The sequence below is a fragment of the Salvelinus fontinalis genome, chromosome 39 (genome assembly GCF_029448725.1).
Source record: "Salvelinus fontinalis isolate EN_2023a chromosome 39, ASM2944872v1, whole genome shotgun sequence".
In the NCBI taxonomy this organism is placed as follows: Eukaryota; Metazoa; Chordata; class Actinopteri; order Salmoniformes; family Salmonidae; genus Salvelinus; species Salvelinus fontinalis.
Window position 1 is genome coordinate 16,310,232 of NC_074703.1, and position 27,810 is coordinate 16,338,041.

At 42.0% G+C, this 27,810-nt stretch overlaps 1 protein-coding gene across 3 annotated transcripts; it reads right to left on the minus strand.

Annotated features, from left to right (window-relative positions):
- On the minus strand, window positions 1-27,460 carry LOC129838939 (insulin-like growth factor I). 3 transcript variants are annotated; one of them, XM_055906213.1, is made up of 5 exons: window positions 27,175-27,459; window positions 25,511-25,670; window positions 8,217-8,479; window positions 5,715-5,750; window positions 1-3,410 (listed from the first exon to the last, which is right to left on the minus strand). In XM_055906213.1, exons 1-5 carry the CDS (start codon window positions 27,220-27,222, stop codon window positions 3,351-3,353), a joined length of 567 nt encoding a protein of 188 aa, XP_055762188.1. In that variant the 5' UTR covers window positions 27,223-27,459; the 3' UTR covers window positions 1-3,350. The 3 variants fall into 3 exon arrangements, with proteins under 3 accessions (XP_055762188.1, XP_055762190.1, XP_055762189.1); XM_055906215.1 differs by lacking the exon at window positions 5,715-5,750 and having other exon boundaries at window positions 8,298-8,479; window positions 27,175-27,460; XM_055906214.1 differs by lacking the exon at window positions 5,715-5,750 and having other exon boundaries at window positions 27,175-27,458.
- Between the last annotated feature and the right edge of the window lie 350 nt (window positions 27,461-27,810).

A 27,810-nucleotide genomic window follows, 5' to 3' on the forward strand; every position in this document is an offset into this window, starting at 1 on the left:
TAATGTTGACAAGTGGTTTATTCAGCAGGAATGGTGAACAATCTGTCAGTATTTAAACATTTTCTACAGAAGGCAATCGAGCACCAGAAATAACAGTGCTGTAATTAAACAGTTTCTTAGATGATGGTGAGCTTTGGAATCCCATGGCAATCAATTCAAATGTTTTCCTATTCCAGAGCGCTTGATAGTGTCAAGTTCCTATATGTAATTCAAAATACAGTTTTCATTCCTGTTTGTGACATTATATCTGCTAATTGTGAGATAAATGGTGACAAAGAATCAGTCAAAATAGTGTTTTGGGAGTCAGATAACTGGATTAAAAATCTAGATTCTATCATGCTCATAGCTTTACTCTGTTGCTGCCCCTCAAGAGGCCACCATTATTATCCTTTATGCCTTCATATTGACAGTCCCACAAAGTCCCACGTGGTAAACTTCCATCTTCAGCTTTGTTTCAGGGAGAACTGCACTCTTATAAAAAAGGTGCTATCTAGAACCTAAAAGAGTTTTTCGGCTGTCTCCATAGGAGAACCCGATGAAGAACCCTTTTTGGTTCCAGGTAGAACCCTTTTGGTTCCAGGTAGAACCCTTTTGGTTCTACGAAAAACCCTTTCCACAGAGGGGTCTACCTGGAACCCAAAATGGACAGCCGAAGCCTAAGAGTGTAGAACTGAACTGGGGTCAGTCTGACCAGCGTATGCCTCAGGGGATGAATGAAACCTACACTTGTATTACTCAAGCGGCATTAGCATAGCTGAACAGCTGATCAGATGGATGGAGACATCGATCAAATGTGATAGCTTACGATTGACAGTTGTCAGTTACCTCAACTGTCTTTCATTAAATACAAAGCTGACAATGCATGTTGAATTAGATTGTGTCTTAATTTAGCTGAGATCTTTGGTATCAGTCTGGTGATATGGTACTGAAGGACAATCGTGCTGATTGATTAAAACCACATACATGCATCTCTACCGAACGGTCAAATGGCATAGAGGTCATCCTGGCTTTCAATTCACCTGACAATATCGTCCGTGGCTATATGTGAACAGACAAGATGGGGTACTAATCTTAACCACTACATCGTATTGTATGTGGTGATGATTACAGCTGTGGATTGCTGATAGATGTAAGGATATAAGTACCACATTAATACTTTAGGTCAGACTGTCATTTTAATATTTTTTTTTATAATTTCTATCCCATTTTATTGATGTCCAAATGCATCAACAGCCCAAAATTGTAAAAGGTTGTAATAAATAAAACGTGTTACTTTGTGGGGAGCTGAGAACCAGATCTGATTCGCTGTGTCACTTAAGCTCTTTAACACATGGGCATGGTTTTACAAAACAAATCATTCAACCTTAATCATACATATTTGTAAGCGTTAATGCCTTGGCTTTCTGATCATGGTGCGTTTACATACATTTCGTTCAGGACAAACAAAAGTACACTATGACTTTTAACACCTTAATATTATTGAAGGATCACAGTTCACAGTGCTTTTTGTCAAGTTATTTGGCATAGGGATCTATATTGAGTAACAATAATTTAAAAACAGTAGAAAAAATAGCGTTTTGCCTTCTTGGGACCACAACATGATACTTTTTTCCCATGCATTCACAGATTTCACACAAAGACATTTGCTCGCTTATACTACTACCTTATTGAAATTGCTTACAAATAAAAACACTATTAATAAAATGGTGGCCACAAGGCTGTGCAAAAGGGACGACCTCCAACGATAAGCTTTGCCATCTCTCTTTCTCTTCCTGTTTTAGCCCACCGTTGCAAGTAACAAACTACAAAATAGCACCATTATACAGTGGATAGGATTTTCTTAATACGGTTTTGCTATATGATACCATCATGTACAATGATAGTAGAAGAATGCATAGGATAACATAAATGGGAGTATTGGTTGATTATACACTGACAGAGGAGGAAGAGATGTGATGGGTTGTCAGGTTGCTGAAACGGTACATTAAGACTGTCAGGCATCCAGATTGTGCAAACAGCCATTACTCTCTGTAATCCTGACGCAAACACAGGAATTCTCAGAACATGGTCTGATGGAACCAGTGTGTGAACCTTGCTCACAGTAGCAGAGCTCTGAGTGGCTTAGCCACAAAACGGACTGTGTGTGTGTGTGTGTGTGTGTGCGCAGCATTTTTCAACTGCAGTCCTGTTTGTAGGTGTGTGTTTCTGTGTTTCTAACAGTATTTGAGTTGCATATCATTCACTTGAGTGAACTATATGTGTTGCTGTTCATTTTATCGCCTTTTTTATTGAAAAATCCACGCAGTCCATGTTCATACAGAAGAAGCAAAGGTCCCTCCCTAAGCTAACAAAATAAAAGAATGCAGGCCAAGTGAAATCAATCATTAATCGTCTTCCTGTAGCTGGCTATTTTTAGCGCCCCTCTGTCCTGTCCTCTGCATTAGAATCCATTTTTAATCAGACCACATATTAGACCCAGAGAATCTACTGAGTCTTTACAAATTAAATATAAATTGAATCTCCTCAAAACTTTCTGTTTACAGTACAGAATATAATATTACTGTCAGTTTCACTAGAATGGCTTAGCAGTACAAGAAGATTGTATCATCAGAATAGGTCTCTGGTCATGTTGTTGCCTCAAAGCCAGGTTCTTATGGTATGGTTGCATGTAATACGCTTATTGTCTGTTGAAGCAGACAATAGTAAATAAATAGCCTTAATGAAACACGTGACAACTGTGAAATAATCTTTTGGCCAGAGCTGACTGAAGCTGAAATAACGTTCGATTGAGGTTCTAATATATTATCAAAGCAGTGGTTGTTAGATGAGAATGGGTGGGTTACTTATCTAATAGCCCGACTACTTTGCATGGCCCAACCTCTCAGTGTAAAGCTTCAACTCTTTTAGAGTTCAGGTAAAGAGGATGAACCATTGGCTCCCATAGACAGACAGGTAAAACATGTCTGCTGGCTGCCTTCCTATTGGCTGTATGTAACACAGCCTATCAGAGGCCACCAGGGACACTATAGCTCAGCTCACACATGGAGGTATAAGAAGAAGAAGCTCTTTGATGTGTAAGCAGCTAAACTAGTCTGTTACATTGATTTGACATGGAATATAATTCCTTCCAATATGAAATGGTGCAGTGTATAAAATAATAAAAATACCTCTCATATAACCCCAGCACTTTAACTCTCAGCTAGAGACATTACACACAAAGCTTATTACCATTAGCTTAGTACCATTATCCACCTTTTGTTGTTTTACAGTGAACCATTCCACAGAGGCACCAGGTAAGGGCACACCCTTCTCTCATCCCTGTCCGCCTGTCCGTTAGCTTCTGTCTTCTTCTACATTCGGTAGTTCCTTCCCCCTGTGTTTCCTCGACTTGAGTTCTTCTGATGTACCTCCTGAAAATGGTGGAGGGGGAACAGATTTTTAGGAGGAAAAACATTAGATAAGTGGATTAGGAGAGTGGGAAAAAAACAGCTTTGGGTCAAAACCCAAAGCTGTGTCTAGAACAACACAGCTGTACAATTAATGGATGATGATTTCATAACCTTTTGCTATAGTGAAAGAGCCACAAACAGTACAGTATCGAGTATCCTCCCTACCAGAGCTGATAGGTCATATTTAAACCACAAGCCACCAGAGCGGCACTGACATTCAACACACTGTCCCTCTGCACATGAATAAATCAATGTGATTATATGCATGCCGTTACCCTCTGTAACTAGCATGCCACAAATCTGTTGCAATCTGAGGACCAGAGTTTCAGCACAAAATGTACAGTATGAAAGTAGAATCTGTCTGGGAGAGAGAGTGCCATGGGTCTACCACAAAAACCACTTAGTCCTCCGCCCCTTCTCTAATGGCTTTCTTTTTTAAGAGGAGAGTTGTAAAATGCACCAAGTCCAAGCTTAAAAGGATGACATGGACACACAGGTGGAATTGGGAAACTAAGGGAGAGGAAAGAAACATTTCTTCTGGTTGGATTGACTACTTTGGTTGGACTGGGCTTGATTACGAATTAAATGATGTGCTTGTATTTCCTTCCCTCTCACAAAAAGGTCAATATATGCTGACTGTATTCTGTTGTAACCTGGCCAAGGAGTCATTGATTTTGTATCTACTAAACAAAGGTATAAACAGCTACGTATAACAATGACAAGTATGCATCACATATGATGGTAGTCATGGCACCAATCATGGCATGCTATATTCTATACTGAACAAAAATATAAACACAACATGTAAAGTGTTGGTCATGAGCTGAAATAAAAGATCCCAGACATTTTCCATATGCACAAAAAGCGTATTTCTCTCACATTTGGCCCACAAATTTGTTTACATCCCTGTCAGTGATCATTTCGCCTTTGCCAAGATAATCCATCCACCTGACAGGTGTGGCATATCAAGAAGCTGATTAAACAGCATGATCATTACACAGGTACACCTTGTGCTGGGGACAATAAAAGGCAACTCTAAAATGTGCAGTTTTGTCACACAACACAATGCTACAGATGTCTCAAGTTTGAGGGAGCATGCAATTGGCCTGCTGACTGCAGGAATGTTCACCAGAGCTGTTGCCAGAGAGTTGAATGTTAATTTCTCAAATTCTTTTGCTTTAGAGAATTTGGCAGTGTGTCCAACTGGCATCACAACCGCAGACCACGTGTAACCACGCCAGCCCAGGACATCCATATCTGGCTTCTTCACCTGCGGCCACCCGGACAGCTGATGAAACTGTGGGTTTGCACAACCGAAGAATTTATGCACAACTGTCAGAAACCATCTCAGGGAAGCTCATCTGCGTGCTCTTCGTCCTCACCACGGTCTTGACCTGGCTGCAGTTTGGCATCGTAACCGACCTCAGTGGTCAAATGATCACCTTCGATGGCCATTGGCACGCTGGAAAAGTGTGCTCTTCACAGATGAATCCCGGTTTCAACTGTACTGGGCAGATGGCAGACAGTGTGTATGTCGATGTGTGGGTGAGCGGTTTGCGCTGATGTCAACGTTGTGAACAGAGTTCCCCATGGTGGCGGTGTAGTTATGGTATGGATAGGCATAAGCTACGGACACAATTCCCTTTTATTGATGGCAATTTGCATAGAGATACCGTGACGAGATCCTGAGGCCCATTGTCGTGCCATTCATCTACCGCCATGACCTCATGTTTCAGCATGATAATCTATGGCCCCATGACGCAAGGATCTACACAATTCCTGGAAGCTGAAAATGTCCCAGTTCCTCCATGGCCTGCATACTCACAAGACATGTCACCCATTGAGCATGTTTGGGATGCTCTGGATTGACGTGTACCACAGAATGTTCCAGTTCACGCCAATATCCAGCAACTTCGCACAGCCATTGAAGAGGAGTGGGACAACATTCCACAGGGCACAATACAGCTTGAACAACTCTACGAGAAGGAGATGTGTCGCGCTGCGTGAGGCAAATATTGGTCACATCAGATGCTGACTGGTTTTCTGATCCACACCCCTACCTTTTCTTTAGGATATCTTTATTCCCAGTCATATGATATCCATAGATTAGGGCCTAATTTATTTATTTAAATTTACTTATTTCCTTATATGAATTGTAACTCTTGAGTTAAGTCTTAGAAATTGTTGCATGTTGCGTTTATATTTTTGTTCTGTGTAGTTATAGTAGAAAAGTACCACTGCAGTAGTGAAGGACAAACAGCCTACCTTGCAAGATGTGTGACTATGCCCAGATAAAGGTTTCTGTCAGGAAAAATAATAAAACCGTTCAGATATGACACATTTGCTTTCCACTGTGGTAGTTTATTGTCCACAATGGAATAGTTAGCCACTCTCTAAGGGGTAAAAGGAAGTTATTGGTGTTTTCTGTCCTCATCATCAAGACTTAGCCTTAACGTCTTAACTTGGAGTGCATGCTCTGGAAAAAGCCTGACACACAGTGTCTTCGGAAATTATTCAGACACCTTGACTTTTTCCACATTTTGTTACGTTACAATCTGTAACAACGTGTGTGTAGGTGGCAGGGAAGTCAGGCGCAGGAGAATCGAACTTGGTATAAATGGAGTTGTTTAATAAACTTAACAAAAAACTCCAAAACCAAAATACAACATAAATAAAAGTGGGTACAAGAACCTGTCGCGCACCAATACATAATACACGAACATACAAACAAACAATCTCCGACAAGGACATGATGGGAAACAGAGGGTTAAATACACAACATGTAATTGATGGGATTGGAACCAGGTGTGAAGGAAGACAAGACAAAACCAATGGAAAATGAAAAATGGATCAGTGATGGCTAAAAGATCGGTGACGTCGACCGCCGAACACCGCCCGAACAAGTCGTGACACAATCTTATTTTAAAATGTATTAAATTTTAAAAAAGTCCTCTGCAATCTACACACAATACACCTTAATGACAAAGCAAAGACAGCCTTTTAGAAATGTTTGCAAATTTATCCGAAATTAAAAAAAGAAATATTTTATTTACATAAGTATTCAGACCCTTTGCTATGAGACTTGAAATTGAGCTCAGATGCATCCTGTTTCCATTGATCATCCTTGAGATGTTTCTACAACTTGATTGGAGTCCACCTGTGGTAAATTCAATTGATTTGGACATGATTTCAAAAGGCACACACCTGTCTACACAAGGTCCCACAGTTGACAGTGCATGTCAGAGCAAAAACAAAGCCATGAGGTCAAAGGAATTGTCCGTAGAGCTCCGAGACAGGGTTGCGTTGAGGCACAGATCTGGGGAAGGGTACCAAGAAATGTCTGCAGCATTGAAGGTCCCCAAGAACCTTCAATGCTCCCGAGTGGCGCAGCGGTCAAAGGCACTGAATCTCAGTGCTAGAGGCGTCACTACAGACCCTGGTTCGGTCCCAGGCAGTTTCACAATTGACCGTGATTGAGAGACCCATAGGGCGGCGCACAATTGGCCCAGCGTCGTCCGGGTTAGGGGAGGGTTTGGCCAGGGTAGGCCGTCAGTGTAAAATAAGTATTTGTTCTTAACTGACTTGCCTAGTTAAATAAAATTATTTAAACAAGAACACAGTGGCATCATTCTTAAATGGAAGAAGTTTGGAACCAGCAAGACTCTTGTTAGAGCTGGCTGCCCGGCCAAACTAAGCAATATGGGGAGAAGGGCCTTGGTCAGGGAAGTGACCAAGAACCTGATGGTCACTCTGACAGAGCTCTAGAGTTCCTCTGTGGAGATGGGAGAACCTTCCAGAAGGACAACTATTTCTGCAGCACTCCACCAATCAGGCCTTTATGGTATAGTGGCCAGATGGAGGCCACTCCTCAGTAAAAGGCACATGACAGCCATCTTGGAGTTTGCCAAAAGGCACCTAAAGACTCTCAGATCATGAGATACATGATTGGCATGAATGCCAAGCGTCACGTCTGGAGGAAATCTGGTACCAACCCTACGGTGAAGCATGGTGGTGGCAGCATCATGCTGTGGGGATTTTTTTCAGCAGCATGGACTGGGAGACTAGTCAGGATCAAGGCAAAGATGAACGGAACAAAGTACAGAGAGATCTTTGATGAAAACCTGCTACAGAGCGCTCAGGACTTCAGACTGGGGTGAAGGTTCATCTTCCAATAGGACAACAACCCTAAGCACACAGCCAATACAACACAGGAGTGGCTTCGGGACAAGTCTCTGAATGTCCTTGAGTGGCCCAGCCAGAGCCCAGATTTGAACCCGATCAAACATTTCTGAAGAGACCTGAAAATAACTGTGCAGCAACGCTCTCCATCCAACCTGACAGAGCTTGAGAGGATCTGCAGAGAAGAATGGGAGAAACTCCCCAAATACAGGTGTGCCAACCTTGTAGCGTCATACCCAAGAATACTCGTGGCTGTAATCGCCACCAAAGGTGCTTCAACAAAGTACTGAGTAAAGGGTCTGAATAGTTATGTAAATTTGATATTTTTAGTTTCATATTTAATTTTGGGGTATTTTGTGTAGATTAATGAGGGGAAAAAACGATTTAATGAATTTTATAATAAGGCTGTAACGTAACAAAATGTGGAAAAGGTAAAGTGTTCTGAATACTTTCTGAATGCACTGTATGATCTAACAATCAAATATACTGAAAGACCCACTACAATGTTCTATATCTATGTCCATTCTGTTTCGCTGATATCAACTGTGTATGCTCTTATAATGTATATCTGTTTGGTGCTGTGCTCACCTTCTTGGTTTTTGTCTTGTCTGGGTGCTGTGCTGTCCTACGCTCTGTGCCTCTGTCCACGTTTTGCACTGCAGTACTAACCTTAGGTGTTCTTGGCATGTCTGTGTGGCGCTGTGCGCGCACAGAGCGAGCTGCCTTGCCAGACTTGACAGGGGCACAGTACATTTCGAGCCGCCGCAGCTCGCAACTCTGGAAGCAGCACTCATCCACAATACCACGGTTATGTGACCGCCGTGAACTGGGGCCATAGCCCGTTGGTTTACCTGGAGAGACAGAAAGAAGAATTTGTGTTACTACGTGTGAAGGCGTAAAGAGCATGTAGAGAGCATGCAAAAATCATGAAAAGAGCATGCAGAGAGCATGTAGAGAGCAAGGATAGCTGTTTTTCCAGATTGTTCTGTAAGTAAATAAAAAAGATAACTGAAGACAGCTTGTTGTTTATGTTTATACATTTTGGACTTCCAAGTATGTTTGTCTTCGTGTTATAGGTCGAAGTTAAACGTTGAGGTAAAAGTAGAGGTCATAGGCCTGTTAAGTGTTGTGTCACGGGTGTGTAAAGTCAACCACAGGTGCTTTTAAAGAGCCAATGGAATCATATACAACATAACCCATTACAGTCTTGGATATGGACCAACTTCTTTAGTGCAGATGTCCTGGAAGGTCTTATATCTGTGAGCTGAATTAATCCAAAGAGCAGTAATAATTTGTGGCTGTGCGCCAGGCCCTGGGCCCTGTAATAGCTGAGTGCTAACGGCCAGGTTGTGGACTTGATTATTCTGATATATGGACAGCGTTAATATCATTGATTTCTTCACTGCAAAATGTACAGGGTATCGCATTGCACTGTGCGGACTCTTTTTGGCAGCCGTGCGGCAGTAAAAAAGGTCACGGTCACCGTAACATTGAGAATATCACGTTTGGACGTTTTAGACCCATTAGGCCAAACCTCAACCCCTCGGGGCCCATCAGCCTGCAGAGAAAGCAGGCCCAGGTCTAAGCCACACCCTCTGGCGGCCTGGTTGGTCGTTTCATTCACATTTTCACCTGGCAACCCAGCAGCCCTTTATTGCTAACAATCTCGGAGCCAGTTGAACTTTTGATACTGTGGATGCTGTTACAATGCAGCCATGCTGTTGTTTACCAACAACTATATGGCTTTCCTGAGGCACGACGAGACTCATAGCTCCCATACGTGCAAAAGATGGGCAGTTGGTGGCACCTAAATTGTGTGGGGGGTCATAGTAATGGCAGGAAGAGAATAAATGAAATGGTATCAAACACATCACACACATGGTTTCCATGTGTTCGATATCAGTCCATTCACTACATTCCAGACATTATTATTAGTCGTCCAACCCTCACCAGCCTCCTGTGGTGCAAAGCCAGAGAGGCTCACTTGGAGGTCTGGTGCTCTTCAGTATGAATTGGAATCTGAGCACTTCTCTGAGAACCCAAGTCACCTTCTACAGTGATGTGAGTGGTAGGGAGGAGGAAGTTAGGAGTTGCTTTGACACCTGAATGCCAACAGCTTTCGACTCCCTCTCTCCAAACCCACTTTCTTTCAGTGGCCTTTAAAAAAATATCCCACTCTCCATTTACAATTCCCCGCTCACCTCGGGCAATATAGCCTTTTCCCTGTTACCAAATGAAATAATAATAATGTAATATGGCATTTACAAGGAGGAAATGCCTTTCCCTTTCAGAGTTAATTGCTCTTGGCCTGGGAGCCTGCCAGTGCTGACAAAGTGCATTAACTTCTGCTCTATGCCTTCCTTATCTTGACAATGTTGTTTTGAACAGAGAGGAGCTCCAATTCAGAAACAGATGCATCTCTCCACAGTTCTGTCAGGACCCTGGGTACAGTGTGAAGAAAGATTATGGAGGGAATTGTACTGTGTGTGAGAGAACACTGATCTCAAGTCAGATGATGAGAAACAGTGTGTGTTCGTGGATAGTTGAAGGTGGGAGGGTTCTATACTGGCTACAAGGTTGAAAGTAAGAGGGTTCTATACTGGCTAAAAGGTTGAAAGTAAGAGGGTTCTATACTGGCTAAAAGGTTGAAGGTGAGAGGGTTCTATACTGGCAAAAAGGTTGAAAGTAAGATGGTTCTATATTGGCTAAAAGGTTGAAAGTAGGAGGGTTCTATACTGGCTACAAGGTTGAAAGTAAGAGGGTTCTATACTGACTAAAAGGTTGAAAGTAAGATGGTTCTATACTGGCTAAAAGGTTGAAGGTGAGAGGGTTCTATACTGGCTAAAAGGTTGAAAGTAAGATGGTTCTATATTGGCTAAAATGTTGAAAGTAGGAGGGTTCTATACTGGCTACAAGGTTGAAAGTAAGAAGGTTCTATACTGGCTACAAGGTTGAAAGTAAGAAGGTTCTATACTGGCTAAAAGGTTGAAAGTAAGAGGGTTCTATACTGGCTACAAGGTTGAAAGTAAGAGGGTTCTATATTGGCTAAAAGGTTGAAAGTAAGAGGGTTCTATACTGGCTACAAGGTTGAAAGTAAGAGGGTTCTATACTGGCTAAAAGGTTGAAGTTGAGAGGGTTCTATACTGGCTAAACGGTTGAAGATGAGAGGGTTCTATACTTGCTAAAAGGTTGAAGGTGAGAGGGTTCTATACTGGCTGAAAGGTTGAAAGTAAGAGGGTTCTATACTGGCTAAAAGGTTGAAAGTAGGAGGGTTCTATACTGGCTACACGGTTGAAAGTAAGAAGGTTCTATACTGGCTAAAAGGTTGAAGATGAGAGGGTTCTATACTGGCTAAAAGGTTGAAAGTAAGATGGTTCTATATTGGCTAAAAGGTTGAAAGTAAGATGGTTCTATACTGGCTAAAATGTTGAAAGTAAGAGGGTTCTATACTGGCTAAAAGGTTGACGCTGAGAGGGTTCTATACTGGCTAAAAGGTTGAAAGTAAGATGGTTCTATATTGGCTAAAAGGTTGAAAGTAGGAGGGTTCTATACTGGCTAAAAGGTTGAAAGTAAGATGGTCCTATATTGGATAAAAGGTTGAAAGTAAGTGGGTTCTATACTGGCTAAAAGGTTGAAAGTGAGAGGGTTCTATACTGGCTAAAAGGTTGAAAGTAAGAGGGTTCTATACTGGCTAAAAGGTTGAAGGTGAGAGGGTTCTATACTGGCTAAAAGGTTGAAAGTAAGATGGTTCTATATTGGCTAAAAGGTTGAAAGTAAGAGGGTTCTATATTGGATAAAAGGTTGAAAGTAAGAGGGTTTTATACTGGCTACAAGGTTGAAAGTAGGAGGGTTCTATACTGGCTACAAGGTTGAAAGTAAAAGGGTTCTATACTGGCTAAAAGGTTCAAAGTGAGAGGGTTCTATACTGGCTAAAAGGTTGAAAGTAAGAGGGTTTTATACTGGCTAAAAGGTTGAAGGTGAGAGGGTTCTATACTGGCTAAAAGGTTGAAGGTGAGAGGGTTCTATACTGGCTAAAAGGTTGAAGGTGAGAGGGTTCTATACTGGCTAAAAGGTTGAAAGTAAGATGTTTCTATATTGGCTAAAAGGTTGAAAGTAGGAGGGTTCTATACTGGCTACAAGGTTGAAAGTAGGAGGGTTCTATACTGGCTAAAAGGTTGAAGTTGAGAGGGTTCTATACTGGCTAAAAGGTTGAAAGTAGGAGGGTTCTATACTGGCTACAAGGTTGAAAGTGAGAGGGTTCTATACTGGCTAAAAGGTTGAAGGTGAGAGGGTTCTATACTGGCTACAAGGTTGAAAGTGAGAGGGTTCTATACTGGCTAAAAGGTTGAAGTTGAGAGGGTTCTATACTGGCTAAACCCTTGAAGGTGAGAGGGTTCTATACTGGCTGAAAGGTTGAAAGTAAGAAGGTTCTATACTGGCTAAAAGGTTGAAAGTAAGAGGGTTCTATACTGGCTAAAAGGTTGAAAGTAGGAGGGTTCTATACTGGCTACAAGGTTGAAAGTAAGAGGGTTCTATACTGGCTAAAAGGTTGAAGGTGAGAGGGTTCTATACTGGCTAAAAGGTTGAAGGTGAGAGGGTTCTATACTGGATAAAAGGTTGAAAGTAAGATGGTTCTATATTGGCTAAAAGGTTGAAAGTAGGAGGGTTCTATACTGGCTACAAGGTTGAAAGTAGGAGGGATCTATACTGGTTGAAAGGTTGAAAGTAAGAGGGTTCTATACTGGCTAAAATGTTGAAGGTGCCAGGGTTCTATACTGGCTAAAAGGTTGAAGGTGAGAGGGTTCTATACTGGCTAAAAGGTTGAAAGTAAGATGGTTCTATATTGGCTAAAAGGTTGAAAGTAGGAGGGTTCTATACTGGATACAAGGTTGAAAGTAGGAGGGATCTATACTGGTTGAAAGGTTGAAAGTAAGATGGTTCTATACTGGCTAAAAGGTTGAAGGTGAGAGGGTTCTATACTGGCTAAAAGGTTGAAGATGAGAGGGTTCTATACTGGCTAAAAGGTTGAAAGTAAGAGGGTTCTATACTGGCTAAAAGGTTGAAGGTGCCAGGGTTCTATACTGGCTAAAAGGTTGAAGGTGAGAGGGTTCTATACTGGCTAAAAGGTTGAAAGTAGGAGGGTTCTATACTGGCTAAAAGGTTGAAAGTAAGAGGGTTCTATACTGGCTAAAAGGTTGAAAGTAAGAGGGTTCTATACTGGCTAAAAGGTTGAAAGTAGGAGGGGTCTATACTGGCTACAAGGTTGAAAGTAAGAGGGTTCTATATTGGCTAAAAGGTTGAAGGTGAGAGGGTTCTATACTGGCTAAAAGGTTGAAGGTGAGAGGGTTCTATACTGGCTAAAAGGTTGAAAGTAAGATGGTTCTATATTGGCTAAAAGGTTGAAAGTAGGAGGGTTCTATACTGGCTAAAAGGTTGAAAGTAAGAGGGTTCTATACTGGCTAAAAGGTTGAAGGTGCCAGGGTTCTATACTGGCTAAAAAGTTGAAAGTAAGAGGGTTCTATACTGGCTAAAAGGGTGAAGGTGCCAGGGTTCTATACTGGCTAAAAGGTTGAAAGTAAGAGGGTTCTATACTGGCTAAAAGGTTGAAGGTGAGAGGGTTCTATACTGGCTAAAAGGTTTAATATGAGAGGGTTCTATACTGGCTAAAAGGTTGAAAGTAAGAGGGTTCTATACTGGCTAAAAGGGTGAAGGTGCCAGGGTTCTATACTGGCTAAAAGGTTGAAAGTAAGATGGTTCTATACTGGCTAAAAGGTTGAAGGTGAGAGGGTTCTATACTGGCTAAAAGGTTGAAGATGAGAGGGTTCTATACTGGCTAAAAGGTTGAAAGTAAGAGGGTTCTATACTGGCTAAAAGGTTGAAGGTGCCAGGGTTCTATACTGGGTAAAAGGTTGAAAGTAGGAGTGTTCTATACTGGCTAAAATGTTGAAAGTAAGATGGTTCTATACTTGCTAAATGGTTGAAGGTGCTGCAGTGGACAGCAGTAATAGTTGATTCAGCAGGCAAGGTGCTCTAAGTCTCTACAAAGAGATAGGTCTATGTCCAGGTCAACAGGGCCAATCATTGTTTTGAGGATTTGACCACCACAATGTATTCTAAAGGTAATCAGGCCATGTTATAGACTCCTTACAATGAGAACTGCACGTGCAATACACCAGTTTTCACTTTGAGAATGAAAGGTAGCAGGTCTCATTGTTTGAAGACTATTTGGGGATTTTCATAACTTCATCTCTCTTTGTGTCCTCAGCTGGGCCCAGTTTAAGATGCACTCTCTAACTTTTGTATAATTTCAGCCAGTAGTTTTGAAAGTGGCGCTCACGAGCCAAAACGGGTCCCTGTGTTTGTGTACTACGTCATTCAATTGTGTTGGGCGGCAGGTAGCCTAGCGGCTAAAGTATTTTGACCAGTAACCGAAAGGTCACTGGTTTGAATACCTGAGTCGACAAGGTAAAAAATCTGTTTGTGCCCTTGAGCAAGGCACTTAAACCTAATTTGCTCCAGGTGTGCCGTGCTACTCTGGCTTACCCTGTAAAACAACACATTTCACTGAACCCATCCAATGTATGTGACAATACATTTAAAAATACATTTTACTATGTCATCCATTTTGTTTGATATGTTACGAATTTTGCAATTCATCTGATATCATCCGAATTTTGCAATTTGTTTGATATGTTACAAATCCAATTCATGCAATTTTTTGTCCTTAAGGTCGCGGAGTGCATCTTTAATGGCATGTTTACTGAATGGAATGTTGTAATTAAGCCAGAATAAACCTTGATCAATTGTCACTTAACCATTGTTGCTGACGTGTAACAAGGAATTTTCATGACGAGGGAAGCCTTCTTGCGAGGCCGAGTTTGTGATTATTCAATCAGACAGGTTGTATTGTGAGCCAGGAGTCGACTGTGCTGGCCCTGTTTTCCAATCCCTCCCAATAAAGCCCTCCAAATGAACATCCGCTATTATTCTCAAAATAACCTGTAACCTTCTGAACAAACAGCTGGAGAGGAGAAAAATCATCTGGATGCAGATTTTAACATGTATTAGAATCAGCTGTAGATGGTTTTAAAAAGCAGAAAGCATCAGTAATCAGGTGGAATAGGTTTTGGAAAGTTTTAAGTGGCACGTTTCAAGGGATCACTGACTGTAATCCGCCGTGAACAAAGAGTTGGTGTCCTGTGTGCTGTTGTCGTAAACAAACTCAGACAAACCACCTTCTCCTGCCTGCCGTGTGGTGTGGACATCCAGCCCGGTGGATGGTGTGAGAAACAGGCTGTTTGAGAAGGGGGATCCGTGGTGATTGGTAAAGGCTATTGTTTTAGAGTTTGGTTGCAGGGATTCAGGGCATGGCAGATTAGTGGTAGGCTACACATCTTCTGTTTGTGTCACTGTGTCATAGACAGACACCCACTACAGATTAGGGTGAAGTTTTGTTTTGGTGTTGTGTGTTGTTGCATGCACCTATTGGATGGAAGGGGGGCCATGTGCCCTTTTTGTAGGGTGAATGAGGGCGAATAGATTCGACTGAGATCTAAGCGCTGCATAACAATTGTTTGGCTGCATGACTTGAAAGAAGGAATGTCTGCAACTCTGTAATGCTCCCCAGTGGTTTATTAAGATGCACACAAGACAAGGTTTTGATCCCACTGGGATCCTTGTCAGGTCAGTCGACAATGTCTTAGCTGAAGAGCAAGGCAGCCTGTTTAGATCAACCTGACTGAGCAGCACACAAGCTAGAGGGACCTTTTGGTCAAGCAGCATTGACCTTTTGGCAGTAGTGCCATAACTGCAGAGAGGCATGGGTACAAATATAAACCATACCTTTAACTACCACTATTATGCGCATGATCATGCTCAAGTTACTATTATATTTTATTTGTCATGTACAGTGCATTCGTGAAGTATTCAGACCCCTTCCCTTTTTCCACATTCTGTTACGTTACAGCCTTATTCTAAAATGGATTAAATTAATAAAAATCCTCATCAATTTACACACAATACCCCATAATGACAAAGCGACCATAATTATATCCTCCTGATTACAAGCTAAAATTAAAGCAGGAAGCAACAATGGCTCGGCCTATAAAAAAGTGGTCAGATGAAGCAGATGCTAAACTACAGGACCGACGTGAGTGAGACCTTTAAACAGGTCAACATTCACATGGTCGCTGGGTTTGACGGTTTAACACGACGTGTGCTCCGGGCATGTGCTGACCAACTGGCAGGTGTCTTCACTAACATTTTCAACATGTCCCTGATTGGGTCTGTAATACCAACATGCTTCAAGCAGACCACCATAGTCCCTGTGCCCAATAGCACTAAGGTAACCTGCCTAAATGACTACAGACCCGTAGCACTCACGTCCATAGCCATGAAGTGTTTTGAAAGGCTGGTAATGTCCCACATTAATCAATAGGGTGTGCTGTTAGAACTTTGTAATAATGACGTTCCCAAATTAAACTGCCTCGTACTCAATTCTTGCTCGTACAATATGCATATTATTATTACTATTGGATAGAAAACACTCTCTAGTTTCTAAAACCGTTTGAATTATATCTGTGAGTGAAACAGAACTGGACTTAGAGCAATTTTCCTATGTGTATGTGAGAATGCCAAATTTTCCAAGCTGCTCTGAGACCTGTGTATAACTCTGCCTGTTTTCTATTGGTTGAGATGCACTGCATACGCCTTCCCCTGGTTGTTAGCGAATAGGGAGACTTGAAATGGAGTCTCTACGTAGATCTCAAAGGTTATAAATCACTTGGCAAAGACGTGTATGTTCTTTTCCCCCTTCGCTCTGACGCACTGAGGACCTTGGCACATTGTACTAGAACCATCGGTTATAGATCTTAGACATTTCCGGCTGTGTTTTTATTCGATATAGGCTTTAAAGACATCATAATCTTGTTATTTTGAACCGAATTATATCAGTTTATGTCAGTATATTGCGATTTTCGGGTATTTATTTTCGTGGCGTTGTAGGAAGTTGGGTATCTCTGGCTCAAATGCTAATGTTTACTGCTAATTGCAACGTTGAAGAGGATGTTCTCCAACCTAGCAACGATTCTTTTGGACAAAGGACACCTTTCCCAAGATTCTGATGAGAGTTCCTCAAAAAGTAAGAACTATTTATGCTGATAATTCGTTGTTCTGTTGAAAAAAGTCAAATGCATAATCCGCCATTAATTGCAGTGCAGCCTCGCTTTATTGCAGTGCAGCCTCGCTGTATTTTGAAGTAACGTTAATTTAAAAAATGTAACCCAGCGATTGCATTAAGAACTAATTTGTCTTTCAATTGCTGTCCAACCTGTATTTTGTTAGTCAAGTTTATGAATAGTTTTCGATTAGAATAGGTGCCTCTCCAAGATGGCGCCGGACAGATTGTTTGAGGTTTTGGACACTAATCACATTGTATAAGCACGATTTGTGCAGCTAAATATGCACATTTTCGAACAAACTCTATATGCATTGTGTAATATGATGTTATAGGACTGTCATCTGAAGAATTCTGAGAAGGTTAGTGAAAAAATGTATATATTTTGGTGGTTAATACGTTATCGCTATTTTTGCCTTGAATCAATGCTGTTGTGATGTTTGCTATTGTGGTAAACTAATATAACGCTATATTGTGTTTTCGCTGTAAAACACTTAGAAAATCTGAAATATTCAAGATCTGTGTCTTTCATCTGCTGTACGCTGTGTATTTTTAAGAAATGTTTTATGATGAGTAATTAGCTAATACACGATGGTCTCTGTAGTTATTCTAGTCGCTTTGGTGAGAGTTGTGATAGTGGCTGCAATGGTAAACTATGATTTATACCTGAAATATGCACATTTTTCTAACAAAACATATGCTATACAATAAATATGTTATCAGACTGTCATCTGATGAAGTTGTTTCTTGGTTAGTGGCTATTTATATCTTTATTTGGTCGAATTTGTGAGAGCTACTGATGGAGTAAAAAAATGGTGGAGTAAAGAAGTGGTGTCTTTTGCTAACGTGGTTAGCTAATAGATTTACATATTGTGTCTTCCCTGTAAAACATTTAAAAAATCAGAAATGATGGCTGGATTCACAAGATGTGTATCTTTCATTTGGTGTCTTGGACTTGTGATTTCATGAACATTTTATTATATGATATCCCTGTGGCTTTAGGCTAGGCTATGCTAGTCAGCTTTTTTGATGGGGGTGCTCCCGGATCCGGGTTTGTGAGGCGTTAGAGGTTACCACCATTATCCCAGAAACCACAGACCCACTCCAATTTGCATACCGCTCAAACAGATCCACAGATGATGCAATCGCTATTGCACTCTACACTGACCTTTCCCACCTGGACAAAAGGAACACCTACGTGAGAATGCTATTCATTGACTACAGCTCAGCGTTCAACACCACAGTGCCCTCAAAGCTCATCACTAAGCTAAAGATCCTGGGACTAAACACCTCCCTCTGCAACTGGATCCTGGGCTTCCTGGCGGGCGCGCCCCCCAGGTGGTGAGGAACACATCTGCCACTCTGATCCTCAACACTCGAGCCACTCAGGGGTGCATGCTCAGTCCCCTCCTGTACTCCCTGTTTACCCACGACTGCATGTCCATCCATGACTCTAACACCATCATTAAGTTTGTGGACGACACAGCAGTGGTAGGCCTGATCACCGACAACAACGAGACAGCCAATAGAGTGGAGGTCAGAGACCTGGCCAGGTGGTGCCAGAATAACAACCTATCCCTCAACGTAATCAAGACAAAGGAGATGATTGTGGACTACAGGAAAAGGAGGACCGAGCACGCCCCCATTCTCATCGACAGGGCTGTAGTGGAGCAGGTTGAGAGCTTCAAGTTCCTTGCTATCCACATCACCAACAAACTAGAATGGTCCAAACACACCAAGACAATCGTGAAGAGAGTACGACAAAACCTATTCCCCCTCAGGAGACTGAAAAGATTTGGCAGGGGTCCTCAGATCCTCAAAAGGTTCTACAGCTGCAACATCGAGAGCATCCTGACTTGTTGCATCACTGCCTGGTATGGCAACTGCTCGGCCTCCGACCGCAAGGCACTACAGAGGGTAGTGCGTACGGCCCAGTACATCAGTGAGGCTAAGCTGCCTGCCATCCAGGATCTCTACACCAGGCGGTGTCAGAGGAAGGCCCTAAAAATTGTCAAAGACCCAGCCAACCTAGTCATAGTCTGTTCTCTCTGCTACCGCATGGCAAGCGGTACCGGAGTGCCAAGTCTAGGACCAAAAGGCTTCTCAACAGCTTTAACCCCCATGCCATAAGACTCCTGAACAGGTAATCAAATGGACTATTTGCATTGTGTCCCGCCACTCCCCCCCACCTTTTTACGCTGCTGCTACTCTCTGTTTATCATCTATGCATAGTCCCTTTAACTATACATTCATGTGCATATTACCTCAATTAGACCGACTAACCTGTGCCCCCACACGTTGGCTACCCGGATTATTTGCAGTGTGTCTCGCCACCCCCCACCCACCTACCCCCTCTTTTACGCTGCTGCTACTCTCTGTTTATCATCTATGCATAGTCACTTTAACTATACCTACATGTACATATTATTTCAATTAGCCTGACTAACCTGTGCCCCCGCACATTGACTCTGTACCTGTATATAGCCTCGCTACTGTTATTTTCACTGTCATTTTACTGTTTTTTAACATTTTATTTCTTTACTTATCTATTGTTTACGTAATACCTATTTTTACTTAAAAATTGTACTGTTGGTTCGGGCTTATAAGTAAGCATTTCACTGTAGGGTTTTTGTATTCGGCGCATGTGACAAATAAACTTCGATTTGAAAATATATATTTTTAAATGTATTACATAAGTATACAGACCCTTTGCTATGAAACTCAAAATTGAGCCCAGGTACATCCTGTTTCCATTGATCATAATTGAGATGTTTCTACAACTTGATTGGAGTACACCTGTGGTAAATTCAATTGATTGGACATGATTTGGAAAGGCACACACCTGTCTATATAAGGTCCCACAGTTGACAGTGCATGTCAGAGCAAAAACCAAGCCATGAGGTTGAAGATATTGTTCGTAGAGCTCTGAGACAGGATTTTGTTGAGGCACAGATTTGGGGAATGGTACCAAAACATTTCTGCAGCATTGAAGGTCCCTGAGAACACATTGGCCACCATCATTCTTAAATGGAAGAAGTTTGCAACCACCTCAAGAGTTCCGCTGAGAGATGGGAAAACCTTCCAGAAGGACAACCATCTCTGCAGCATTCCACCAATCAGGCCTTCATGGTTGAGTGGCCAGACGCAAGCAACTCCTCAGTAAAAGGCACATGAAAGCCTGCTTGGAGTTTGCCAAAAGACACCTAAAGGACTCTCAGACGTGAGAAATAAGATTCTCTGGTCTGATAAAACCAAGATTGAACTCTTTGGCCTGAATGCCAAGAGTCACATCTGGAGGAAACCTGGCACCATGCCTATGGTGAAGCATGGTGGTGGCAGCATCATGCTGTGGGGATGTTTTTCAGCAGCAGGGACTGGGAGACTAGTCAGGACCGAAGGAAAGATAAACAGAGAGATCCTTGATGAAAACCTGCTCCAGTGCGCTCAGGACCTCAGACTGGGGTGAAGGACAACGACCGGACAACGACCTTAAGCACACAGCCAAGACAACGCAGGAGTGGCTTCGGGACAAGTCTCTGAATGTCCCTGAGTGGCCCAGCCAGAGCCCGGATTGAACCCGATCAAACATCTCTGGAAACCTGAAAATAGCTGTGCAGCAACGCTCCCCATCCAACCTGACAGAGCTTGAGAGGATCTGCAGAGAAGAATGGGAGAAACTCCCCAAATACAGGTGTGCCAACCTTGTAGCGTCACACCCAAGAAGACTCAAGGCTGTAATCGCTGCCAAAGGTGCTTCACCAAAGCACCGAGTAAAGGGTTTGAATACTTATGTAAATAGGATATTTCAGTTTAAAAATAAATACATTTGCAAACATTTTTTTATAAAACTGTTTTTGCTTTGTCATTATGGGGTATTGTGTGTAGATTGATGAGGAAAAAAACATTTTATAATAAGTAGAACAAGTCAAGGGGTCTTAATACTTTCTGAAGTAAAAATATAAACGCAACATGCAACAATTTCAACGATTTTACTGAATTACAGTTCATATAAGGAAATCAGTCAATTGAAATAAATTCATTAGGATCTAATCTATGGATTTCATGACTGGGCAGGGGCTCAGCCATGGGTGGGCCTGGGAGTGCATAAGCCCACCCACTATGGAGCCAGGCCCAGCCAATAAGAATGAGTTTTTCCCAAAAAAGGGATATATTAGACAGAAATACTCCTCAGTTTCATCATCTGTCCGGGTGGCTGGTCTCAGACGATCCCACAGGGGAAGAAGGTCCTGGGCTGGCATGGTTAGGCGTCTTATGGTAGACAAATTAACATTCAATTATCTGGCAACAGCTCTGATGGACATTCCGGCATGCCAATTGCATGCTTCCTCAAATATTGAGACATCTCTGGCATTGTCTTGTGTGATAAAACTGCAAATTTCAGAGTGGCCTTTTATTGTCCCCAGCACAAGGTGCACCTTTGTAATGATCATGCTGTTTAATCAGCTTCTTGATATGCCACACCTGTCAGGTGGATGGATTATCTTGGCAAGAAGTAATGCTCACTAACAGGGATGTAAACAAATTTGTGCACAAAATTAGAGAGAAATAAGCTTTTTGTGCTAATGGACATTTTCTGTGATCTTTTAATACAGTTCATGAAACCTTCGGACCAACACTTTACATGATTATTTTTGGTCAGTATATTTGAACGACTTCTAAGACAAAAGTCAAAGAGGCAGGCCACTCACTGCTCCATCCTGCTGCTTGGATAGAGCTATGCTGGAGACACTGCAGCACATAGCTCACATTCCTCAAACGAGTAAGGCTGTAAAGACAAGCCTCTCCTCCAGAGTGGGCACAGAAAGAATCTGAGTTTTACAGCCTCTCCGTGGTTAATAAAAAACAGTGAATTCTTGGAACCGGTGCAGCGCACTGCCTGTGGAGTATCAGGGAGTTTATGGTTTGTCGGGGTCTACGAAAGCTGCTATAGACCTGGAAACTACCTCTTTATCACTGGTACCACAAAGAGTTTATAGCCTAGCTAAATTTCCCTCACATTTTCAACTGAGGTTATGTCTGCTTTTAGGCAATTAAAAGCCAGTTTGTAAGAGCATTTAGGATCCTAACTCAGTGAGTTAGGGTCTCGTGGGATGGAATAGAATGGATGGGTCAGTCAGTTCAAAATAATGTGACATAGCAAGCTTGGCTAGCTCCGGCTAGTTACAGTCTAGGAACCATTTACCAGGGTTTAAGTTTCGGTTTTTGCCCTAAGTAGAGGCCTCAGGTGAAATTGTAGGCTATAATAATGTGGGCACAATGTGTGCAATATCTGTACGAGTTCTTTATGGTCAAGCCTGGCCAACATCACCAATAGAACAGGTTTATTTCAACTCATTGTGTCTTAACTCCAAACTGAGAGACCTCAAATCTAACATCCCCATCCTGTTGCTTTCATGAGAAGTCTCTTTGTTATGCAGAGTAGTTATTCAGTGAGGAGGGTCAACGTTCTCATTTCAGCACTCCATGGAAAAACAACACCTTTTCACAGTGACAAAGTGCACACAAAGTGCAAACAGGAGGCCTTTCTTTCTTTAGTACTGAGTGCCTTCTGCTGAGTGTGTGTGTGTTTAGGTCCAGTGTATAAAACTAGAGAGGTGGGGAGGTGGAGGGGAGGGGGGCATCCTGATCATCCTGTAATCCCCCATAATCCCCTGCTGCTCCGGGACAAGGCCTAGCTGTGTGGGTAGTGAGGCTGATGTTCTGTTTACACGTTCTCCACTCTTCTACTCCAGCTGCTTCAAATAGAATAGACACAGAGAGACAAACAAGGCTGAGAAAGGATGGCTCATCAATGGCTGCTTAAAAGCAATTTACTCCCCTCCTCTGTTCCTCGTTCTGTTTAAACTACATGCTGTTGGGAGGGCGATGTCACAGTGCCAATCTGAATTCATTTTCATCTCGACTATAAATGTATCTCATGTACAACTCTCTCTGAGCTAGTGGCTTATGACATGGCATTATGAGACAAAAAGGACAAGACTGGTTTGTCTATTGCCCTGTGTGGCTGAATCTCTGTGCCTTTTGCTGAATAGGTTTATCTCTGACCTTGACATGGTTCCTTCTGATTAAAATGTATATCACTAATACATTTACGAGTACTCCCAGCATCATCCACATTAGAGATTTGTTATATGCCATGGCATTGTATTTATGGAGTTACTAAGAGAAAGGTGGTGTGCCATAGAAGTCCTTTTTCATTTTTAGTCAGTTGTATTGTTTCACATCCTAGAGCTCTGGAGTGTAGGTGCATTGTAGGGGTTCACTTTTAGACTGTGAGAGGAAATTCTTCAGAATAGTATAACTAGCTCCATCCAGAGTACATTACAGGAAGTGGGTGTGATCTAGAATAAAAGCTCAGGAAGAGTTGATTCATGTCTTCCAAAGAATCTACAGTACCCCACTGATCAGAGAATGTTCCTACCGATTTTCCTCACAATTTTCCTGTCGTCCAGTGTTCCTATTTGCAAACTGGGGTTACCCAGATTCTGTTCAAAAGACCTCCACGAAGACCAGATTCATGGTATGTCTGTATATCCACTCTACTCCACTCAACCCAGGAGGAGTTTGCCTGCTAAAGCATTACTAAGACAACTGAGGATTTCTAGGTCAGGCTAATAATTGGAAAAACTGACTACGCTTGTGGATTTAGTTTTTCTTCTTTAGACCACATTTTGTTTCAATAAAATATTTTTCCACCGAGTAGTATTTCACATTTCTGTCAAGGTAATGAAATATGAAGTCTTGAAATGCAAGTGCAGCTACTTTAGCAGTGACACGGTGGGTAAGGTGGATTGGCCCAGCGTCTCAGCCCGCAGAAAGCCCAGTGTCACTGCAACACTCTGGGGACACATCATTACTACGGTGGCTGCCAAGTTCAATATGGTGCAGCAGACTGGAGGGGAAGAGTTCAGCTCAGGAGCAGACCAGACCTGACGACTGCAGGGAGTTGTCACTCTTCCAGTGCAAGAGACGACAGAGGCGAAAATGGATTATCCAGATATCTCACCTAAAGACTCATTGTTATACATGTGGTTCCATCTGACAGCAGGAGAGAGAGACATACTGTCCACACAGTGAGCCACCTGCTGTACATACCTCACCGTTCCTTTCCAGAAAGGATGGAGTGTGCCTGAAATGTCCTCGACTCAATGTACATTTTTTAACACGAGAAACAGGCATTGATGGATGGGCACTTTGCAGCTCAATGATCGCACAGTACAGTCTATAGTCACATGGAGCTATGCAGTCTAGTTCCAAACCAGGACAGATTGAATTCCCAGAGCCAGATAAGGTCTATCTGAGGTCTGTGAGTTCATGATTGGAATGATTTGCTGTTTTTGTCCATTGTTCGGTTCATCAATTAATTATCATAGAATAATCTTGTTCAAGATACAGTTATATTCCAAATACAAGATATGGCAGTGTGGCAAGTTCTGGCAATTTAAGATTCTATTTCATAGGCCATGTGAAATCCATTAAACACTCAGAGAACACATTAACCCTTTCACAGTCTCACATCATCAAATCTCCCAGAAAATCTCACACCTCATCAAAAGTCTTTACACATATGAAATATTTCATCAAGTTCACAGAAAAATTGTTATCACGCAATCAAACATTCTCAACTCTGTCACAACTAGTTTTTAAAAAAACACCACCTCAAGAGAACTTTCAAAGTGGCATTCCACAGTACATGGTTGTGCGTTAGCTGAGAAACTACCATGATGTAATACAAGTCTGAATTAAATTCGGATTAAGTTGGAGCATAGAGCCTCTTTCAAGATGAGTGACATCTCTGAGCTGTATTGATATGTCAATGTCAGTGATACGAAAAGATGGTGCACAATAATTGTTTAGCCTTGGAGAGGTGGTAAAGAGAGACTTGGCACTTGTATGTGCAGTGATTTCATTCAATGCCAACTAGGGACCCTCAATTCAGTGTATGGCACTAATGAGCCAAACCACAACCTTTCTGAGTCCATGGTTCTAATGGGAAGAAGTAGTCCCCTGAGGGAAGGATCAGGGTCCATGTCATAGGAACACTGGCTACTGCTGAGTGGGAGAACGCAACACCTTGACACAGCTCAGTACTGCCATATATTGCATGTTGTTCTGGCCTTTGTGCCTCCAACGGAAAATAGGAGATTTAAGTTCTGGATTCTTAGCGGATGGTTTTCTTTGGGTAGCTTTCCCCATTTCTGGTGGAAAAAGAGTTCACTGCAACATTTATGTCTTTTCCCTTCTCCTTCTTACAGATAGTCAGCCTCAATTCACTTAAAACCCCATCTCCATAGACCCGGCAGCCGTTTCAATGAGCATAATATACATATAGCTGTTTAACATCATTCTACACTTCATTTACCTCTCAGCAACCCCCAGAACCTCACTCCTGCTTCAATGGCATTGCATCATGTGATTCTGTATATTCCATTAGTCTAAGTCAGTAGTTCATCACAATCAGGTACAGAGACAAAATATACATATAAGCATCAACTATTTCAAATCTGATAAGTCTACAGCTGAAATGTTTAATCGGAGTGCGGAAAAGGACAGCGGGAATGCTTATTAGAAAGTGAAGGCCAGATGAGAGAGATCTGATACTGTTTAATTTATGAGGTTGCGCATTAGCGCTTTGGGAGAATGGAGCAGCAGCAATCCTTTATAAATAAATAAAAGGTGCACTTACTGAAATAAAAGCCTCTCTCTCCACACACAAACTGCAGCGTGTCCACCAGCTCCGCCCCACACAGGGTCTCGGGCGCCGCCCCTGTTGCCGCCGAAGTCAGGGTTAGGACGCACAGCAGCAGTGAGAGGGTGTGGGTACAGGAGATACAGCACATCGCACTCTGTGTTCAATGGGGAGAAGGGCACAGTTAGTAGGGCATGGCAGGCAGAGAATGTCGTCAGTCTCACCGCCCATATCGTATTTCACCAGTGTCAGTATGACTTGGTGGCAGTGATTTCAAACGCATTCACCAGCCTATTTCAACATCTTCGTCATTATCAGTTTTTACTATAGATTTGCGAAATATATAGCTAGGTTTTCTAATAGGTTCATAATAAGTGAAGGAACAGGTGTCTATGGAACCGTGGCCTCCAAAACAATCACACCATTATAATAAAAGAGCCTACAATAATACCAGTCTATGAGTTTTGGTCACGATTTACGCACGACTTACGCACGTATGGCCCTTGAAGTTTATTAATCCTTACAAGCATATTAGGATGTATGGAGCGGTGACTGCACGAGCCGCTTCCTGAGGAGAGGGTGCTTTCCCGGTTCGAAGCTCATACACATCATTATCTTGTCTGTAGGCTATTTCACTCATAATATTCCTGCAGCCATCAGACAGTTATGTTTCACAACCCGATAATCAAACTTTTGGGGTGTCATAATGAAGAACAATTGCATAGGAATTAGTCACAGAGAGAGAGAGAGGTTTGCATAAAACGAATGCATAAATCAATCAATGAGATAAGATATCTTTAAAATCATTTGTTTCCAAACAGTGGTTTATCTTCTTTAAGTAGGCTTAGTTTTAAGATAATGCAATGATGCCCTTGCTTTCTCTCATTCTCAGCTCCAAAAACGATCGTTCAGGACAGGAGCCACAGAGCCAAGGATCTTGCCTATCCAAACATGAGATGGAAAACGGTTCACGCGCCAAACCCAGCAGATGAAGCATAACGGGACAAATTTACATAATAAAGAGAATATACACAGGATTCGTATACATCACAACCGCTACCACATAGTTATCCTGCCCAAAGGGCGCCTTCTTAGACGCCTTAAGCCCTTCCTTATTGTTTGTTTTCCTACAATCCAATGTGGTATCCAAATGCGGAGTCAGCAGAAATTACTTTGAAAGTTCAGTAACTTATGCAGCAGCATTCGTGGTTTATATTCATGGAAACGGCATCGGTCAGCGCGCAATGCGCAAACGTGTCGAAACTCATGCTGGAAACGCATTGAAACATCCACGCGAGTGTGTTAACTCATGCACGCAGACATGCCTAATAACATTATCTGCGTAAAGTCAATGAAAGTAAATGTTATAGCTAGGCTACATATAACGTCTATGTGAAAACAGTCAAACATGCACTCACAGAAAATACACGCAAATCTACCTGCTGACATGTTCTGATAGACATTTTGAAATAGTCTATAATAAAACCGATTTGTACCTTAAATCCCTGAACTAAAATCATCTGCTATAATCAAACATGGGTCTTTATTCATGTGTGCTTTGATACTGCAAATAAATCAGGTTGGTTCTTGCAACAACAACAACAACAAAAAAATGTAAGTAAGGTAACAATCTGGTGTCAAAGGAAATGATTTAAAGTTACCTTGAAGACATCACATAAATGCCACTGAAAGAAATGACCGCTAGACATCCCCACGGGTCTCCGCACGACAAAGCCCAGCAAAAATGAACTTGTTTGAAGTCATTAAAAACAGTGAGAAAGAGGATAAGATGCAGGCAATGTCACATCTCAATATTCCGACTTTGTTCCATTGCGCAGGATCGTTTTGGAGAAGTGAGATTTAGCGAACTGGAGACGGATTTAGAGAGAAAATCCCTCACATGTATCTACATTACACAGACATTTTCAACAGGAAACAGCTGGGGCAGCATTTGCCTTCTCCTCATCCTAAGTTATTCATTAAGGATTTTGGGCACATATTCAAATAACGTCATCATTTATACTTTTCTTAGAATGGGATTGAATTTTGATCTCTTTAAGTCTTGGACCCATACCATCCGCTCTTCTCAAAGCTTGTTACGTGTAGAAATCTCATGGATGAGTTGTTATAGGCGTTGGAAAATATAATTATTGTCCATGAAGCTCGTGCGTAATTTATGTGGCACATGTAGGCTATGTGTCTTCATATTCATCATCTATTGCATACATATCTATCTCCAACTTTTGATTTAGTGGGCTTATTCATCATCTATTACATACATATCTATCTCCAACTTT

Bases quoted from the DNA above. Each gene is read 5' to 3' on its own strand.
- LOC129838939 (XM_055906213.1), bottom strand. From the start codon at position 27,222: ATGTCTAGCGGTCATTTCTTTCAGTGGCATTTATGTGATGTCTTCAAG. The intron at 25,671-27,174 runs GTAACTTTAAAT...CATTGAACACAG, and splicing joins ATTTATGTGATGTCTTCAAG to AGTGCGATGTGCTGTATCTC. The intron at 3,411-5,714 runs GTAGGCTGTTTG...CACCATTTTCAG, and splicing joins ATAGTCACACATCTTGCAAG to GAGGTACATCAGAAGAACTC.